The 21,105-nt window shown below is 41.4% G+C and overlaps 1 protein-coding gene across 2 annotated transcripts in view; it reads left to right on the top strand.

The window, feature by feature from the left end:
- Nucleotides 1-21,105, top strand: part of SPRED2 (sprouty related EVH1 domain containing 2) — a 128,162-nt gene that overhangs the window by 80,548 nt on the left and 26,509 nt on the right. For both annotated transcript variants that reach the window (XM_055121381.1, XM_055121380.1), the window contains exon 2: nucleotides 12,600-12,777. In XM_055121381.1, the coding sequence (XP_054977356.1) occupies nucleotides 12,600-12,777 (178 nt within the window). The remainder of the gene's footprint in view (nucleotides 1-12,599; nucleotides 12,778-21,105) is intronic.

Genomic DNA, 21,105 nt, shown 5'->3' with positions numbered 1-21,105 from the left:
GTTCGTTCATGTTTTGATGACTTTTATCAAAAACTCAGAAATCTCTAGTCATGGCCTTCAGTATTAATGAACTGACGTGACAAATCTTCCCATAATTTCCTAAATTGTTTTTGCTGATCCTAAAATATCCCTGTTAATGTTAAGAGAATCTGTGTCATGAATTAACATTGAAATCAAACACACACACACACACACACACACACACACACAAAGTAACTTTAATAACTATCCACAGCAATTGTGATTCCTGGATATACAGGTGAGCAAAACAGATTGGAGGGAGAAGAGTGGAGGCATGTCCAAGTGGATTTGGAAAACTCATCTAGTGTAGATTTACCTTGAAAGGCAGTCTTAATCTGAATTAATCCCTTGTGCAATTAATTCCTTGTACAGTTAATCCCTTTAGTGTAGTTCTGCTAGTGCAGTTATGATCTGCAACAGTGCAGAGAGAATCGCTTGATAATAGGTTTTCAAAGATATTTTCTTTAAAAATTCTTAATTATATTTACATGGTTCAGTTCCTCCATCCCTCTTGGAGAACCCAGCAAGCTACCGAGAGTATCCCGCCCGCACAGCAGATCCTGGCAAGCTACCCATGGCGTATTCGATATGCCAAAAACAGTAACAGTAAGTCTCACAATGGAGACTTACTGTTGCTGGTGCCCACTCGAGCAAATCGATGAACAATGGGATGACAGTGATGACGGTGATATTTACATTCAAACCTAAGGCTCCTTGATTGTTGTTGGAGGATAGTGTTGGGGGATAGTGTTAGGGTAATTTCCTGGAGCCAAGACTTTAAAACTTAGAAAATAAACGTATTTTGAAACCTACTAATACAGTAATTACCCACTGTAGAGAGATACTTGGTGGATAGGGATATAGCTGCCCTAAGTTTCTTGGCTAAGAAACCCACCTAGGATTAGAACTGGGGAGAGTCCAGCAGGTAGGGTGCTTGCCTTGCATGCAGCCAACCCTGGTTTAAGCCCCTGTATCCTATATAGTCCCCAGGAGTAATTCCTGAATGCTGTGAGTTCACAATGTAGGTACGCAATGTGTGTGTTTGGTGGCCAAGAACCGCAAAGCGGGGCCCACCCCCCCTCACCCCCCACCCCCCGATCCCCGCTCCCAACGTCTCCAGCCCGTGAATAGCAACAGACAAATGAAGGGACGGGGAAAATGAATGCAGGAACAGGGCCACAGACTGGTGGGTAATCAGTGATCGTTTATTTCTCCTCACAGCATTAGTTATATAGAAATTGCGAAGGGTAGGGGTACACATAGGTGAGGCTGAACATTATCATAGCAGTAAACTGATGTAAAGTCCCTCCTTTAGGGGAAGTTTTTCTAGGAGATTAACTCAAGGGAAAAAATCTCATCTGGGGGTTCAGCCCTCTAGATAACTAGGAGATCTGTTCAAGGGTGGAATTTCATTTCTCCTTTCCTTAGCTAGTACTCCATTTAAATAATCATTTTAAATTTACTTCTTACTAGTATTGTTAGTCATTTTGTATGAACATACTAAAAGATATATATTAAGTGTAAAGAGTGGCTCTTCCTGGGGACATCTCGCTATATAACCCAGGCTATAGTCCTCAGTCCAGGTTAGTCTTTCCTAACCCCAGCAGGGTCCTAATTCAATCACTTCTTTTGGGGTCATGACAAAGTTTGTTCCATTACTGTGCTCGTAACTTATTGTACATCTTAAGGCGTTTAGCCTGTCCCTTTTCGATGACAGTGTAGCTTACAGCTTGCCCTGGTTCATCCAAGTCCCTCCTTTTGGGGGTATTAGGAAGTAAGGGCAACTGAGGCTTTAGTCAGGTAAATATGATGGATGCCCAGGAGTAAATATTATTCAGAGTCAGTTAACTCCCTTGTTTCAAAAGCATAGCATCAACTCTCTTCCTGTATTTCTACAAAAAGGACATTGCTAAACCATGCAAAGGACATAAAGGAAAGAGAAAAGCAATATAGGATTAGACGTGCCTGCTGGAATTGGATGTGCCTCAAGAGAGATGTGGTGGGGGTAACTCAATAAACAAGCTGCCTACAGGAGGAGCAAGGACAAACCAATGTCACCCAACAAATCCAGAGCCAGGAGTAACCCCTGAGCATTGCTGGCTGTGGCCCCCAAACCCGAGAAAGCCCACCAAGGATTTAAGGAATCTAGGCACAAGAATCTTCAGGGTGGCACACTGAGATATTTGCTATTAGAAAAAATTGTCAGCATTAGAGTTAGTAGTTTTCAAATTTCAGGAAGAAATGACAAATTTCTTTGCTGCTTGTACATCTCATACAGTGCGACAAGCTTCCAAGCCTGCCTGCTGGTCCCTTCACTCTGGGCCTTCTTACAGAGGACCAGGACTCATCTCAGGGCGTGCTCCTCAGGACAGTTAGACTCACCCAGGGGGAGATGCCCCAGAGCCATTTTTTAAAAAACTCTCCTAGGCACCACTTCTAAAACTGATGCTAAGATTCCCTTCAGCAAATACTGACTTGACCAGGTTTAAAACTGGCCAGTGTTAGGTTTTAGGTTGTGCATTGTAAAAGAGCCCGAATCTTGGTTGTGTCTAGTTAGACGGGAGCCATTCTGGGATATTTTGTATCTCCTGTTCTTGTGGTGGCTCAATTTAAGTATTTGATTTAAATGTGGGAAAGTAAGGGGAATGTGTTTTAAACATATCTCTACCCCTCAGATATTTGATGAATTCAGTAAGGAAAATTAGAAGATGTTTTTTTTCCTGCCACCCCTGGTGTACCACAAACAAGTGAACAGTACAACCAAATTTACAGCACAAAGGGAAAAGGAGGGAGGAAACTGTAATAAAGACACAAGTATATTCTGTAAAAACTAGTTCAATTAGAGTATTAAAAATTACTTATAAATGCTGGGCAATATTTGGCTACAGTTGAAGCACTCTTCCTATGGAAGTTTTGTGCATGTTCAAACTACAGACGTTAAAATTTTAGAGGTTGAATTAAAAACTGCGTCTTAAATACAGAATAGCAGAGTAAATCTTGCATAGCATAAATCTTGGTAAGAAGAAACCCCCAAACCAGTGTTTCGTGAGATAATTTCTGGTGTTCTTGGGCACAGACATGGAGAGCACCCCACACCCCAGTCCCCTTTCCCCTCTACACACACACTTCTGTTTACGGTTCAGGAACATTTACCCTAAAATTGGGGCTCTCACTTAGGGGGATAGTCACCAGTCTCCTAGACTGAAAGTCTGAGATTCCCTAATTGCTTCTGATATTTCCTTAAAGTCCTTTGTAAGCCTCTATGAAGCTTACAAGTTACTTTCCAGCCCTGGTCTTTGTTTCTTTGCTCCCTTTCCTTTCCTTAGGCACTGTGCTTCATAACAGGGGGTGGCAAACTGTGCACTGTCCCAGGAAGTTCTACAGCGCATGATACCCAAGATATCTACAGAGCATCTTGCCAAGATGTCTCAGCCCCATGATTAAGAGAAAGCCAGAATATTCCATGGATATGTAATATATCGCCTGGAAGATGGGGAAATTTGCCTGTTAAAATTTAAAGGAAAATGTTAGAGACACATAGCATGCAAAATCTACGCTCTCTTAAGTGAGGCTGGGGCATTTGAGTCACACAATCACTCTCATAAAAGTAGGAGCTTATATTCAAAAGTATTTTTCTATTGTAATTGCAATAGGAAAAGAAAGATGTGAAGAGGTTAGATGTCTGTCTAACCAGCTTGTTAAGATTCATCCTAAAACACGATGTATGAATTGTTCAATGTAGTCATCCTTTCTATTTCAAACATCAGTCGTGCTGTCAGTGTCAGAGAAAATGACCCCTCCTAATATGTGTGCCAGAAAACAGTGTGTGGGTGAGTAGGTCTATTTATACACTTCTGTGTAGCTAGGTAGCATCAACAGCAAAGATGCCGGGCTGACACGTGGTGTGCGAGGATGCGAATGGGCATGCCCCAAACTCCCCCTCCGGGTCGTGATAGAAGCTGGACCCGGGGCTCTCTCAACCTTACTGAGTCACGGTGTAAAACCAAGGTTTCCTGGTGCTTCACTCACACATCCTGAGGCTAGCATAGAGTGAAGGAGGAAAACCTACGCTTAATCACTCTGAGCTTCCCACAGCAAAAGTAGGACCTCTGGATTTCAAAAAGCTTCCTTGGTTTTTAGAAGGTTAGAATTCCAGTCACTGCTGGACAGGCGTCTACCACCACCACTTTTTAGATTTATAATGGAGCCCCATTATAGCTCTATAATGGGGCTCCATTCCCTGAAGCTCATTATTTACCATTATAAAATATCCATATTGATCTTGAACCTGGAACAAGTTGTGTCGGGATCATCTATCTAGAAAGAGTTGCTCTGTGCGGAGAAAAGGGGGAAAAGAACAAAAAGTAGAGGCCCAGTGAAGCTGGGAACAAAGGGCCGGCTTTCTTTTCCAGTAAATCTGTCAATTTCTGTTTTCTAGTGAGTGAACAGCCCACCCCATCACTGTCAGCACAGAACGAGGGTGTCGGTGCTTATTGGAACGCAGGGATTCTTTTTACGAGCAGATATTGTGGTAGGGCAGTTTCCAAAACAACTCTCTTCGAGTAGGATTCCTGGCTGATTTCCCAGCTGTTAAATAGCTATGGAGACTTTTAAAAATTATCTTAGCCCACTTTTCAGTTTCCCCAGCTCTGACATCATGTAAACTAGTTCGCTCTATGAAGCCACAGTTTAATGTTCAGAAAATTGCTTCCCTTTCCACGGTGCCAGTTCATCTTTGAGAGAAAAGTTGGCACTTTCTGGGTCTGGAGGGATAGCGCAGGGGTTAAGGCGCTTGCCTTGCACGTGGCCAGCCCCACGTTCGTCCCCTCCCTGGCACTGCATTTGGTCTCCTGAGCACTGCTGGGTGTGGACCCAAACAAACAAACAAAAAAAAGTTGGTGCCTTTGCCAGAACGGGCTTCCTGCCCAGTCTAGCACGTCTGCAGTGAAGGCTTTCTGCTGCGGAATCAAGGCACTGCTCTCGGCTCTGTGTCCAGCACAGGCCCGCCAGGGCAAGCAGTACAATTCGGTAATGTAGGGAAGCAAAATTTGCAACCCCCAAATTATGTCTCTCTAGTCTAACCGGGTTTTTTGTTTCATGTTTCATGGAGAGGGGGGCAGTTGGGGCCACACTCAGCCAATGCTCAGGGCTTATTTCTGACTCTGTGCTCAGGGATCACTCCTGATGGTGCTCAGGGGACCATCTAAGGTAATGGGGTGCCCCAGGGGCCAGGCAAACACCTTAACCACTGTCCTATCATTCCGGCCTGCCTGAAGGTGCCATTTATAAAAACTTTCGTGTGTCTGATACAAAGGGAAAGTTTCCATTTTTGAAAGGTGTCTTACTGTACAGGGAAGACCAGATCTTTTTTTGCGCCTTGTCAACAGAGAGAGCGCAAACTGAAATCTGCATTTACAGTCATACCCCTGTTTACTGTGCCTTTCCTGGTAACCTTCCATAATCAGCTCCCTTCTCCCCAACATACTTTGTCTTTAGCTGAAGTTATTTTAGGAGGTGACTTAAGCCATTTCGAGGAGCTGGTGTTTACTGGGTCTCGCAGGTATACAGGAGGTAGACATGCTAAATATTTTTTGTTTTGTTTCATTTCCTCATCAGTCTGTCTATTGTTACTTGATTGCTGCCAGTCTAGAAAAAGGGAGGGGTGGTGGTGAGGGAGATTGTTGTTGTAAACACAGAGACCAAATTTCCTGTGACATTCAATGGGTCTAACAGTGTTTCCCTTTAGTGACTTAAGACAGTGAGGATCATTGCTATGCCATCATGCATTTGAAAGAACTGCAGTAGGTATCATTTTTCTTGCATCTAAAGTTCTGAATGCATACATTTCTAAAACCAAGGCAGTCACTTTGAAAAAATTGTAAAGCAGTTGATAAGGGCCTATGAGTAACCAACACGCACTTAAAGAAAACGTGACCAATATCGTTAGCTTCTCAACGCGTTTGATTCTACTGAAATATTTTGTCGATCCTTTAAAAGATGTGACTAGAGATACATGTTTCTCATGTGTGTATTTGATACACGTGATATTTTATATACATATGGAATTCGAGGATATCAAAGGGCCTTTATAAATCTACAGGCACCAGCAAGATTGGGGATGGGGTGGAGTGAGATTACATTAAAGCGTGCCCGGCTCCCCTGGAGGGCTTAGTGTTATATTTGGCGCGACTGGCGGCTGGGTGCAAGCACTGGCTGGGGAGCCTGGGGTCCTCACTAATCCCTCTCAAGGTCTGGTGAAGTGGAGAAGGGTGGAAAAGAGGGCTGGGAGGAAGTGCATGTAATGTTTAGTATTATGAGAGATAAAAAAGGCTGCTGTAATCAGATAAGGGCTGGCTGAGGAGGGGGCCAGGAAGTATTTTCGGGGGATAGAAAAAATCCAGGATCTGTCCTTGAAATGAGGCGGCAGGGCCAGTTCACAGATGGCAGGTAGAAATAATCTGCTCTACTGGGGCACCTGAAATGTGGGCACAGACCTTGCCTGTAACACCTGAAGGGTCCGTTCGATTCTTTTCCAGACATCCTCCCGACCCCTCTACTCTCTCAAAGCTGAAAATGGCAAGCAGGCGGGAAGCCCAGTGCGCCTCGGTGACCCGGGAGACTAGTCTTAAAAGACTGTTTTCATAATCAGAGTTAGCCTTGCAGCAAAAATAATCACGATGACCACCACTGGCCCTCACTTGTGGTACCTGACCACTAGCGCCGCTGCTTTGAACCTTCAGGACAACAGCACTGCAGAGTCGATCTGCTCTTTGGTTTGGGGTTTCTGCAAATGAGAAAACTGAAGCTCAGAAAGAGACCTTTCCTGCTCCGGAAAGGGTCAAGGCACGCTGACCTGTCTGCCTCAGAGCATTCCTGACATGACACACTGCCGCCAGACGGGGCCCACTTTGAGTCTGGGGAACACTTAGAACATCAAGACCTGAGGTTCAGGACTTGCTGGGCCACTGTAGAGCTAGCATCCCCCCAAATCAAAGTGGAGATTAAAGTGGTTCTGTCTCTGCCAGCCCTTCCAACCAAGGGATGCTGCCCACCTCTTTCACATGCTGAGGGCTCACCGAAGAGCCAGTCCTGTTTTCACAAATAAGATCACAGGCTGGAGATGTGGAGTCTCTGGCCTAAAGAAGCCACGTTTTTATTGGCAAATGTTTGATCCAGGTCATAAAATCCTGCTTTACCTATCACTTGTCTAATTACTATGATACTGTTGGTCTCGTAGGGTGGTAGCAATCAAAATCATTTGTGATGACTTTGATTCTTGGGAGCTGTTGAGTGTAGGTTTGTCTGACCTGAGGCTTGTTCGGTTTGTTTTAGCGCCCACATCTGGAACTTGACAAGCTCCTAATTAGCTACACTGGGGCAGTAGTTGGCACTTTAAGAAGCAATTTTTTTTTTTAAAGTTTGGTGGTGGGTCTTATTTTTGATGGTGATAGCATTTTTGGAAAATTTTCTCAAGCACACCAGCATCCTTGTGCAAATTTAAAAACAAAGCTTCTCTTGCCCTTACTGCCCCCCCCGCCCCCCCCCCTCAAACACCACATCTGGTTTAAACATGTTTAATTCTTTCCAGAAAGAGAGGGAGGGAAGGTGGGAAGGAAGTTTTCCTCCTTTCTACCTTTCTGGAAGGAGAGCTGCGTTATGGTTTCTGCTCTGGGTGGGGATGGGGCCAACTAGAATAAATACACCACAGATAGGAAGCAGTTGGCCTGCAGCCATGCAGCTGGATTATCGAGACATCCTTCACAGCTTTCAGTGCGGCATTTCTCCCCTGCCTTGTTTTAAATAGCCAGATGCCTCTGTTAATGCTCGCTGTTGGGGTTGTTGCCAGAGGAGACGGAGAGGCCCTCGCACTGTGTCCCTCCTCCCCGCACAGAACATGCACACACCCCACCACAAAGACGTCTGTGCCCTCAGGAAGGGCCATAATACGACTCGGGGCAGGAAGGATATGCTGCAGAGATCACAAGCAAAAGCCAAAGTTAATCACCCCTGGAGTCTGGAAGCTGAGGGTTGGGGGTGGTTTTGTTGTTTTTTGTTTTTTTTGGGTTTTTTCAATCTCTAATAAATGAAGACTTGGGAAAGAAGTTTATGGCACTCACATAAGCATGCAGACTTCCCTTTTTCATGTTTACTTAATCCCTCAGAGGACTACAGAACCGCACACAGCTGCAGCGCGTGCGCACACACACACACACACACACACACTAAAAGCATGTTTGAACGAGAAGTGTGTTGAGTTTCAAGTCTTCACCTTAGCCATTTCCTGTTGGGATGAATCCCTAATATACTTATAGAAGATTTCAGTTAGCTGAGAACCCCCATAGTTTTTCTAGAGTAAATGGAATATTCTTTGTGGGGAGAGGATATTCTCAGTTTGTATATAAGTAATAAATGTTATAAAATATTCTTGATTCATCTGTGGGATCTCAAGCAATATGTATGCCGAATCCTGAGATGAATGAATCTGTGATGGAAACCATGTGTGGTTTTTTATTTTTAAGTCAGTTTCCCAGTAATAAATCTTTATACCACCCCGGTGCAGTTACGTGGCTCATAAGCAAATGATTTTTATATTCGTAGAAATTCTGTTTGCTACAAATAAAACTTTCCTAGACCTTTTATATAAATATGTAAAGTTTTTGTTCCACTGGCCACTTCTAGATGCTGGGAATGTAACAGTGAATATAAAGGGCAGAATCCCTGCTCTCAGTCTTCTAGTTGGAAAAAGTGGGTAAACAGACGTGTCAGGAGGGCAGATGTTGATGTGGTAGCTTATAGAGAAACGAGCACTGAGAAGATTTAAATTGGCACAGGGGACCGGGCCACCAGAGAGGTAGTCCAGGGATTCCTGGGTTGCACTGGAGTCATTTGGCACTAGACAAAAAAAGCCCATCCCCACTTTCCTTGTCCCATAGATCTTCCCCCCAATCTCTCAAACTGGTTTGTATTTATTTCATAGGAAAAAAAAAAAACATTGTTTCTTGGGGATGGAGGGGAGTGACAAACCCTAGTTCAGTTCCTGGCACCACATGGCCCCTAAGCAGTGAACATTGAGCGTCTCCAGATTCAGCCCTAGTGGCCCCCAAACTATATGAGACGCCTTACCTGGGAGGTCCAGGTAATCCTCAGCACCATTTCTTTGTGCCAAACATTGAACCAAAGGTCCTCTGGGCCAAAAATTGCTAGAAGTAGCCCCAAGGTCTCCTGGGCAATGTTTGGAAGACACTCCAAAAATACAATAAAATGAAGAAATAAGCTAATCCTGTAGGGAAATGGATTTTTCAGGGAAAGAAATGGCCAGTGCAAATACCAAAGAAGAGCAGCACTTGTGGTAAAGGGCTGACAGGAGTGGTAATATTCTGACTTTTCCTCAGATTCATATTGAAAACTGTGGGAACATTTGACTGGGTATTATAATCTGACTTACCTATTTTCTCAGGAAGTGGGACACACTTTGAAGTAATGCCAATTTTAAGGCTATTGTAATAGTCTCAGAGGTATTGGCAGCTGGAGTGAGGGTAGTAGTGTCAAGAGGTGGCAAAAATGTGGATGTATTTTTGAAGGGAGAATCCAAAGGTATTTAGAATCAATTATAGAGAGACGATTAATTTTGACAAATGTCAATGGAAGTGCTTTGGTTGGTATTAGACACCCAAATAGAGGTCTGAGTGGGAAAGTGAACTTAAGGGATGAAGATGGAGTCGGCCCTGGCTTGGAGACTGGATGGTTTAGTCATGGTTAACTGAAGTGGCAGAAAGGACTGGTATAGAGTATTGACCATGCTGACAGTTTGAGTAAATTTTATGTTCTATATATTTTACCACAAGTAAAAAATGGTTAGTCTCAGGAAGGAATGGGCACATAAGGAAGTTTCTGGAGCATCACATTGGGTGCCTGCCTTGCACATGGCCAACCTAGGTCTTTTCTGATTTTGTCCATTTTCTCAGTAAGAGTGAAACAAGCTCATGTGTCATCCATCTGAGAGGGAGGGATTAGGAGGACATGTATTGGAATGCTGGGTGGCATGCACTTGGGATTAGTTATGATGGTTAAACAAGATCGTAAGTAGAGTAGAGCCGGTGGGTGGGAGTTGGTGGGTGTTTCCCTTAACCACGTTCAACAGCTGGCTGGGGACCAGAGGTTAAATAAATGGTGGCATTTAACTGAGGGCTGAGTTTTGCCACCAAGCAGTTACATGCAGAAAGAGAGGGCAAACGTTTCGTGCAAGAGTGTTCACCATGGTAGTTTGGAGTTTGGTAGAAATCATGTGAGGGCGTGAGCACTATAGGGAAAGGGACAAGGTGGTTGGAAGAAGAGATTGTTGACCCCAGAAGATGATGTTAATGGAGTCTGAAGAGAGAGAACTGCTTTGGGAAGATGATGGTGTTGGAGAGTAGGAGGCTTGAAACTGAGGTACAGAAGATTGTACAGATGCTGGTAGAAGTGTGAGGGCATTGGAGGAGAAGAGTGCTAAAAAACTGGAAACAAAGCAGTTAAAAGGGGGAATAGTGCAATCACCATGAATCATGATAGGAATCACAGTGAAGAGACGGGGACAGGGGAGGGGGGACGGGCAGTGGGGGCAGGCAGAGAGCCCTTTTGCTTATCACTTCAAGAGAGGGGGAGTACCCAGAGATCTAGAGAAGATTGAAGAGAGGTGATGAAGCACAACTTCAGACTTGTGAGTTCCAGATAATTGGAGGGAAGGCCAGCAGCATGCCAGGGGTGAACTGGACCCCTTGCATTTCAAGGATAAGAAAATAAAAGAAATTGGATGAGATACCTAAGTAGTCAAATCCAGAAACAGAAAATAGAATGGCAGTTACCAGGACTGAGGGGAAAGGAGCATGGACAGTTAGTAATGAATGGATATGGAGATTTAGGTATGTGTGATGAGATATATTAGATATATGGAGATTTAGATACATGGATATTGAGAGTGTGGGAAGATAACAAGTGGGGGGATATTAGAGTCAGGTGCAGAAAATATGAAGATGCTCAGGGCCATAGAATTGTACACTTAAAATTGTTGGAATGGGGCTGGAACAAAAGTACAGTGGATTGGATACTTGCCTTGCACACGGCCAACCCAGGTTCAATCCCCAGCACCCCATATAGTCCCTGAAATCCTTTCAGAAGTAAGTCTGAGGGGGCTGGAGCGATAGCACAATGGGTAGGGCGTTTGCCTTGCACGCAGCCGACCTGGGTTCGATTCCCAGCATCCCATATGGTCCCCTGAGCACCGCCAGGAGTGATTCCTGAGTGCATGAGCCAGGAGTAACCCCTGTGCATCACTAGGTGTGACCCCAAAAAGTAAAAAAAAAAAAAAAGTAAGTCTGAGTGCCTCCAGGTGTGGTCCCAAATAGAAATAGTTGGAATGATAAATTTTATGTTCTATATATTTTACAATTAAAAAAGGTTAGTCTCAGGAAGGAATGGGAACATAAGGAAATTTCTGGACCATCACATCCAAAGGAATAGTGGGAAGAGTGTTTGTGGGTTACAGCAAAGCAGGAGCTGCAGGCTTGGACAACACAGATGTCTCTCCGTGGGGGCAGAGAGAGCGGAGCAGAGATGGAGGGCGGAGGGACTACCCAAGTGCCTGAGCATGTGGCCGGTGGTAGTGGCCGGGCTCTGAGCCTTGAAGCTGGGAGTCCTTTTCCTGAGAGCCTAAGGGGTTCTGTGCTATTCCGCTCTGTTGTGTCTCTAAAATCTGCCATTGCAATTGGCATATAATGTAAATGAATATAGGTTTGAATGGATGAAGGGTGAATTCTCTCCAAAGACAGAAAACAGCAAGTGAGAATATAATGGCCTTGCTGAAAATTTAAATAAATTCTTAAAGGTGAGGAAGGAATTTTAAAAAAGCTCAAGTTGGTCTCTGTAGGAGAAAGGATTTTTGGCAAATGCACAAAAGAATTTATTGTAAAATTGCAGTTTAGACCGGGAAAAAAAAATAAAATCATAAAGAGAAGCCTGCACATTTGTAAGGGTATCTGAGCTTTCCCATCTATATAAATGATTTCATGATGAATTTGATTTGGAAGTGGATTAACTTCTTCTTATGCTAAACTAAAAGATTATAGACTTTATAGAGTGGTAATCCCCCGTCATTAACTGTAAATTAAATTTTAAGGGTTGAAACTTAATCAATTTAACTTCTTAATCAATTTGTCTTTTCTAACTAATAGATTTCCTAATTTATAGATTAGGTCATTTATGATTAAGATTTACACTGAGGTTATTTTGCCTGCATGCATCTTCCGAGAGACTAAGATATTTTAAGAGACTTAAATATTTTGAAGATGCCTGTAACACGTCTTCAAGAAACTTAAATATCATTTAATTGCCGAATGTCTTAAAAAATTAAACTTTCATATTCATTTTGTTTTGTTTTTCTTCCTAAAAGTTGAGATGGATCATCTTTTAAGGTTGCTATCAGCATAGATTTCGTTTTGATGAGTTGAGAGTAGTGCTGGCTTGTGATCGTCTCACATTGTGATACATGTCTGAAAGCTACAGACCATTATCATGCCCCATTCTTCTTCTTGTCGTTTTAGTGACAGCTATATTGTGCGTGTCAAGGCTGTGGTTATGACCAGAGATGACTCCAGCGGGGGATGGTTCCCACAGGAAGGAGGCGGGATCAGTCGCGTGGGGGTCTGTAAGGTCATGCACCCTGAAGGCAATGGACGAAGCGGCTTTCTCATCCATGGTGAACGGCAGAAAGACAAACTGGTAACGGCAGACATGCAACGAACAATTGGGTTCAATTAGCTTCGTCTGACTTCTCTACATTAAATCATAGCTCCCTTCTCCTTGGGTTTTGTTTTTCGTTTACTTCTTTTGCCTACTTCAAACTCCTTAAACTTCAAAAGTTAGAACTCTGAAGCTGGTGCCAAATTGCAGAACATGATCCCAGCTTTCCAGCAGAGATGTTTGGGGTGGTTTTATTTTTTTTTAACCACTCAGTATATAACTCGGATGCTTAGAAGTTGTATATTGACTGTCTTGTTTGTGTGTTAAATTAATTAAGCTGTCTTCTTGTCACTACAACAAGATATTCAAAACAAAAGTGTGTTCTCTGTTGCGAATCATATTGTAGTCAGTTCTTTTTTGAAGTCAGATCTATACATAGAGCACGCCATCCATGTTTAGATGCTGGAAGGCAAAATGCAAAGACAGTGTCATCCGACAGATGGTTGCAGCTGAATAAAGGTTTATCAAAAGATACTCTAGCTTTCATTTCATGAGCTAAGCAACAAAACATGTTTGGAAGACTAGGAGCCCCAGACTGGGCTCCCCACTGTGTGTTCCTGAAGCACTGAGCCAGGAGTAACCAGGAGCATTGTCAGTGTGGCCCTCAGAAGAGTGTTTGGAAGAAAGAAAATTATCAAAAGTAGAGGTATCACATATCTGCAATATGTATTTGGAGAATAATTAGTTTAAGAGATGGAGTGTTATTAGTTCACAATGTACTATTTAATATGGGAACTTAAATGCCCAGTTCTTTCTTATGAGGCAAAAGTAATCAAGAAAATAGAATATTCAAATTTTTATTTTTTTATATTAAGGTAATTATTTTAAATTAAAGTAATAACTAACTGGTGTCTTTGAACTTGGAAGACTATTCTATTCATATTAGGTCATGGGGTGCACACTCAAAAGTCAGTCATTTATAGTGGATTGTTCAGGATCTCAACAGAGAAAACACAAATACATTATACAATATGTTACACATTTGGGACTCTTAAGAGCTACATCTATTGAGTTTTATGTGTTAATGTAATCTATTTATTTATTGTGTGTGTTAGTGTAATCTTTTGCAGCTACTTATTTAAAAAAACAATGGATGACAGGATAAGTTGCAAGTGTTATATAGGAATTAACAGAAATGCTGTTTTCACACTTGATTTATTTCTGTATATTTAGCGAATGCTACTAATTTTTAAGTTGTTTTTGGTTTTGGACCACACCCAGGAAAAAAAAAAAAGCTCATTGGTTCATTCCTGGTGGTGCTCGGGAGAACCATACAGAGTTCTCCAGGAATCAAAATCAGTTTTTCCACATGCAAGGCAAGCTCCTCACCTGCTATACTGTCTTTCCAGCACCCAATTAGAATATGCTTTTTGTTTGTTTTTTTAAAGCAATCCCTGTAATGCTTGGGGCTCACTCCTGACTCTGCTCAGGGATCATTCCTGGTGGGACTTAGGGTACTGGGGATCAAACCAGGGTCAGTTGCAACAAGGCAAGTAAGTACTTACCTGCTGTACCCTAAAACATTTTTGTTTATAGGATGTTCAGAGTAAAGCCATACAATCATACTACAACTGAAACCATGAATAATTACCAGTGAAGCAGTCTATCCAGAGTCTGCATATGCTAGCCCTTTAGTTAAACTGTGTCATTGCATTCTTAGATCAGCCTAAATAATTACAATGAAGAAATTGAGATTCAGAAAGATTGTTCTTTATTAGCCATTTATTATCCTGTTACTCTGACCTCAGAACTAAGCCAGTGTCATCTTCTCCTTAGTATTATATATTAGATTTCTTTCCTCTTTCCAGCCAATCCCTAGCTTTATGAATTTCCTACATTTTCTCAGTAAATTTAGGAGGCCTGATTTATTTGTGTGTGTGTTTGTGTGTGTGATTTGATTATACAGAAAGCTATTACCAGCATACATGAGACTTTCTTTTAACACATTAAAGAAAGGTCAGGTATTCTAAATCTGCCAACTTGAAAGCAAGACAGTCTTGATTACCAATGAGAGAAGTTGTTTTCTGCTTATGAAATAGCTGTAATTGTAAATACTTATAAAAAAGTTATGACCAAATTTCCTGTTACTATCTTTTCCATAATTACCCATGGGCCTTATTTTTCTCCTTGACATAGTTGCTCTCTAGTATGATAAAGATTTTCATCTTTATCTGTCATATTTGCTACCAATATATTACAGTTTATAGCTTCATCTTTTAGTTTGGTTTACTCTTTTCCACAAAACTTTTTTTTTCCTTTTTTTTGGGGGGGGGTCACACCCAGCGATGCTCAGGGGTTACTCCTGGCTTTGCACTCAGGAATTACTCCTGGCGGTGCTTGGAGGACCATATGGGATGCCGGGGATCAAACCCGGGTCGGCCGCGTGCAAGGCAAGCGCCCTACCCGCTGTGCTATCGCTCCGGCCCCTCCACAAAACTTTTAATAGAAAAATTTTCTTCCTCTACTTAAGTTTCTTGGTATTACTTTGGTATTAGGTTATCTTAACTGAATATATATTTAAATACACACACACACACACACATACACATATATAAGCAACCGAAAAGGGGGCTTCGGTTGTAAAACAACCTGAACCCTTTGTTTTAAAATACTTCTGTGAACTTCTGTCTTTCCTTTGTTTTCCACATGCTAATCATAATTTTTCCCCATTTTGTTCAAGGTCTTGTATTAAAATTACCCCCGATTTCCATATCTGGGGCAGTAGATAGCTCAAAGGCCGAGTGCACATGCTCTACCTCTGGGAGGCCTGGGTCTGATTCCAGGTACCACATGGTCCCCCAAAGCACCATTTAGAGTAGCCCCTGAGCACTGACAGTATGGCACATACACCCGTCTCCCACCCAAATTCCTTCAGCATTCATCTCCACTTTGTAAAAAGGAAATACTATTCTAAGAAGTGATGCATCTCTTCCCTCTAGAGTAGGATTTCTCAACCAGGAGGTATGTGGCCCCCCAGGATATTCCAAGGGGGACACAGGTGAAAATAGCATAAATGAGGAGCCACGGCATGAGATTAAGGCGCCAACCACTGTAACACGAGGGTCCTGGAAGGAAACAAGGCTGGAAAGGGGCCACCGTTGAAATGGATTGAGAAACACTGCTCTCGAGGTCAGAGAGTCCTTAGCAGAGCAAGCTTTGGGGGAAGATTTCATTGTAAAACTAGACTCTGGGCCCTCATACCAACTCTGTGTTGCTGTTCTGGTTGTAGGCCAGTTTCTGTGGTTCGCTGCTGATGCACAAGGGTCGTGTGTCTCATCCCGTCTCCCATCATATTTTCCATCACTCCTCCCCCTTCGCACTCTCTGACTCCATACGCCCCAATTTTATATCTACCAGTACTTAAGTTACTCACCCATGTTGGCTTCATCTTTCCACCTCTTTGCTTTTCTACTCGGGGAAGTCTGGACTCTTAATACTCAGTGGTACTTAGTCCCCTGTACTGCCTCCCCTTTCACCGCAACATGCAAACACACAAGCACACACACACACCCCCTATGAAGGTGGTGGCTCCTCCTGTAGCCTCTGGGCATCCATAGTACAGCACTTTGCCTAGTGAAGAGTATGAGCCCACTAGGAGTCCCACCTCCCTGAGGCACACCCAGTCTGAATTGTGGAGTGGTAAGAAGAGAGTGGAGACCATTTGGAGGAGCCAGTTGGTCAATGATATCAGAGTACCCAGTATTCCAACTGGGACATGAAGCATTCTTTCTAGTAGAACTGTGTATCACCAATAATTTTTGCAATGTAGCGAATGTCTAGAGGTCAGCCTGTTGTTTGACATACTGAGACCTATGAGCTTGATTTTGTCTTTGTTCAGCTAGCCATTCCAAGTTATTTAAATAAGTATTTGTTAATTGGAGGCATTCAGGTTTCTTTGGGAGGAAAAAAAGTTTGCTCCTTAGACAAATCCATTGGTGCATTGGGGGTGACATGGGGTGGCGGTCGGGGATGACACGGGATTCATATTAAGAATGATCACAAATTCTAACAGGTTTGGACTGGAGAGATAGTACAGTGGGTAGGGTGTTTGCCTTGCACATAGCCAACCTGGGTTCATTCCATGGCATCCCATATGGTCCCCTGAGCCCCACCAGGAATGATCCCTCAGTGCAGAGCCTGGAGTAAGCCCTGAGCTCTGTCAGGTGTGTTCCAAAAACAAACAAAAAATTTTGTGGATAGCAAAAATTCATAAATAGTGTAGCTTACAGGATCCCTTTACACTAAAAACTTATTGCGGACATCAGTGAGCTCTTACATTTCATGGATTATAGATAACATACGGATTATAGTTAATTTATTTTAAATTTGTTTTCAATTTTGAATTACAGTAAATATTTTAAAGTACAAATTGTATTTAAAAATTAAAAACTTGGGGCCAGTGCAATAGTATAGCATGTAGGATGTTTTACCTTGTACTCGGCAGACCTGGTTTGATCCCCAGCATCTCAGATGGTCCCTTAGTACCGCCGGGAGTCATTCTTGAGTGCAGAGACAGGAATAAACACTGAGCATTACCAAGTGTGACCATTCCCCCCTCCAAAAAAAAATTAAAAATAGTATTGCATAAACAACGTTTCTTATGACAAATTGCTATTATTTTCCAGAACAGGATAGTAAGAAGAGTGGCATTGCTTTACATTTTTACAAATCTCTTTTGTAGCTTAATAGAAACTACCTGGAATCTAATATCAACTTGTATTTTCAACCTATTCCTGTATGTTATTTTGGGGTTCAGCTTGATGAAGAAAATACAGCTTCATAAAGATATATATAAGTTGGAAAAGGGAGGTATATTTTAATCACCTTTTCAGGTAATCGTAGATAAACTTCTTTAATGCTACATCAAGACTCAGCCTTTGGCAGTTTCTTATATGTGGGTTCTGAGACCATATTGATGAACTTTTCATAGTCTTTATATTAAAACCCATAGTTTATCTTTCATTTTGAAAGGATCATTTATTCACCCTGGTTTTGCAACATTTTCATTTGCTCATTTGGAAAATAATATAATGGCTTGAGTTACACAGATCTTACAAATGTTGATCCATTTAATTCACATAACCAAAATCATGTTCTTAAGTAACCATTAATCTTATTAGAAAAGTTTTTAAGTTTGGAAAATTATACACTATTGTAATTATTGATATTTGAAAGTTCAAATGTTATTAATGCAGCAAATACCTCTAGTTGCTTTACTTGAAGTGACTGGACTTTGTTCATTTTCAAGAAAATAACCAGTCCTCTAAGTCTGAATTACCATAGTTCATCTGTCAGTTCTTCCAAGTAACTAGTGATCCATGAAAAAATAAGCAGTTAGTTCAACTCATCACTAAAACAACTACACTAAAACTAATTCTCTTGCAGCAATCCTCATTTTTCCACATACAGCAGATGTTTAAAGTCTTTTAAAAATACACATCCCTCTCTCCAACTATGCATGTGTGCAATGCCAGGATTTCTTCATTTACTTCAACCAGAGCAACATACTACAACAAACTGTAATACAGAAGCGGATATGAGAATCCTATGAGAATTACGTACATTTGCATTTCATCTGGAAATAGTTTTGCCAGGCTGGACTCACAGACCAAACTTTAAGAATGTGTATAGGGGCCGGAGCGATAGCACAGCGGGTAGGGCGTTTGCCTTGCACGCGGCCGACCGGGGTTCGATCCCCGGCATCCCATATGGTCCCCCAAGCACTGCCAGGAGTAATTCCTGAGTGCAAAGCCAGGAGTAACCCCTGAGCATCGCTGGGTGTGACCCAAAAAGCAAAAAAAAAAAAAAAAGAATGTGTATAAAGATGCTCTTTGGAGCAGTGGCTATAAAAGTAGTTACTATTAGAAGTCTGGAGAATAACTGAATACTTCTAATACATCCATGACGGGGAATGTTGTGTAGCCATTAAACAGTCCTTGTTAGCAGTATGTATCTCTTAAAACATGTTTTTAAGGATTAAGGAGGAAGTTGCAGAACACTATTGAATGGCCATACTGAAGCACAGTCACCTTCATGGGTGTGTGAAAAAGCCACAGAAAGAAACTGTTATCTTCATCTCTGCCGTACTCTTGACAGTGGATAATTCTAGAAGTGGAGGGGCATACGAGGTAGTTTGGATGAGATGAATAAGAATGGAGTGCTTATTCATTCTGTATGTGTTGTATTTTCATGTCGATTTTTTTTAAACCTCCAACACAAATATATGACACTTTCTAAAGCCTTCCTTAATTTTAAATTACTACCTGATTGGATATATGTCAGAGTCTCACTAAAGAGTTTATACATGATTCAAAGAATAAAACTCGTATAACTTTTTTTGTCATTAAATTTAGATATGTAATGATACTTTGTCTAAGAGGGCATAAAGAGGTGGTATCTAATCCCTTCCCACCTCCTCACTTAATTTAGGTGACTGGACTGATTTTACTTTTTCAAAACCTATTAAAGTTCTGTAACAAAAAAATCCCTTTGAATTATCTTAAACTCAGAAATGTTAAGTGAAGACTAATTTTTTTTCACCCTGAAAATAATGAAATGAGGAGTCTTTGTTTTTACAAAAAGCTTATTTTGAGACTTTGAATTGAGACTATTAAGTTCTAAAATAGATAACATTTGTTAGTTAAAGCCTTCGTTATTTGGATTTCCCCAATTTGGAATGGGGCTGGGCTGACATTTAATCATTGCACTATTCTTAGGGGAAATAGCCATATTAAGCAATTTAATCATAAATAGAACTGTGTGAGGGGGACTGTTGTCTCCTTTCAGTACAGTGTGAGGAAGCTAACTGTTTGGGATTTATATTTGATATGCCAACTTGAGTATTACTCTCTGTTATGTTAGGGAACATTTATTAGGCAGCACTTGATTTGCTTACTTAGAAGTTTTCTTGAAATTTGTACTCTTGAAGATATGCTCGAATTTGAGTTTATACTAATTTAGGCACTTTTTTACTCTTTCCCTTAATTTAGTTTAAAAGTTGTAATAAGATCTCATTTTGTAAATGTGGAGCTTCGCCAGAAGAAGACCAAAGCTATAAAAAATTAGCAAGATTAGTCAAATCAGGTGTTGGTGTAGCTCAGCAGTGAGTGCGTGCTTCACATATTTGTAGCCCTAGGTTTGATTCTCAGCACCGGAAAAAAAAGAAAACTGCAAAGTCATATTGGATATGTAATGTAGCCATAAGAACAAATATTAATCACTATTTTAGAGGGTTTTACTGTGAATAAGGAATAAAGTTGACAGTTGTGATTTCAATGCTTCAATTCTATAAGAACTTTCGTAGCTGTATCAATAATAGCACTGCACTGGACCCAAAGGGAGTTATTTGATAACACATCCTGACCATTTTCCAATCTATTTGGGAGAATAAGAGTAATATATTTAGATGTTTAGAGAATAAAGTATTGTAATAATAGTCAAGTACTTAATTGTGAATGTAGTAAGAACTAGAATAAATAAAGGAATAAAAGTTAATGGTGGAAATATGGAGAATAAGTGTGACTTTGTAGCTCATTATTTAGTGTCTCTAGAGTATGCATATTTTCTCATTGATAATACTGTTACTTTGGATATAATAAAGTCTAGGCTCAAGACCAGCTCACATTTAAAGCCTCATATAAAGCAGTCTGAATCTAGATTGCTAGAAACTGGAAGATTGTTCTAATAAAACAGAAAAAAAGTTTAAATGGAGATCCAGATCAGAGCATTAGCAACTGAAATGGGGTTGGATACAAAAGATGTTGATAGAAAAAAATAAATGGTCTTGGTGGTTAATAATATAAGGGATAAAGAAAGCAAAGAAGGCAGAGAGATTTTGAGCCAGAGAAAATGAACAAAGAGGGATTAGTATGGTTAGACATAGGGTAGTTAGAAAAGGAAATTAGTGGCAGACATTTTAGAGCTGTTTGTGTTTCAACTTGTTAAATTTGAGATCATTGGACAGTATCCATTAGAACAGAGAAGGGCAGATAGAGAGCCATTTGTGTTAAGATCCTGGCACAAAAGCAAGTAAACCTGGCAATAAGTAGAGCCCCAAGACCTGGGCCTCCGCTTTGTGGCCTTCCCATTCCCCACCCCCATGGGACAGGAGAAAGAGGAAAAATTAGTTATATGGCTCAGTGAGGTCAATGGAGAATTGCCAAAGCCATGGCAGTTGGGGGTGCTCAGGAAAAATTGAATGAGCAGCGGGGACAGGCAAAAGTTTATTCCATGATAGACAAGGGAGGGGTAGAGGGTTTTCATTCATTGCCACCACTGGTGAATGCTTCCTAGTTAGATTTTTATAGC

Source organism: Sorex araneus, chromosome X, assembly GCF_027595985.1.
Source record: "Sorex araneus isolate mSorAra2 chromosome X, mSorAra2.pri, whole genome shotgun sequence".
Lineage (NCBI taxonomy): Eukaryota > Metazoa > Chordata > Mammalia > Eulipotyphla > Soricidae > Sorex > Sorex araneus.
The sequence above is the reverse complement of the archived record's forward strand: the minus strand, read 5'-3'. Positions and strand labels throughout refer to the sequence as shown.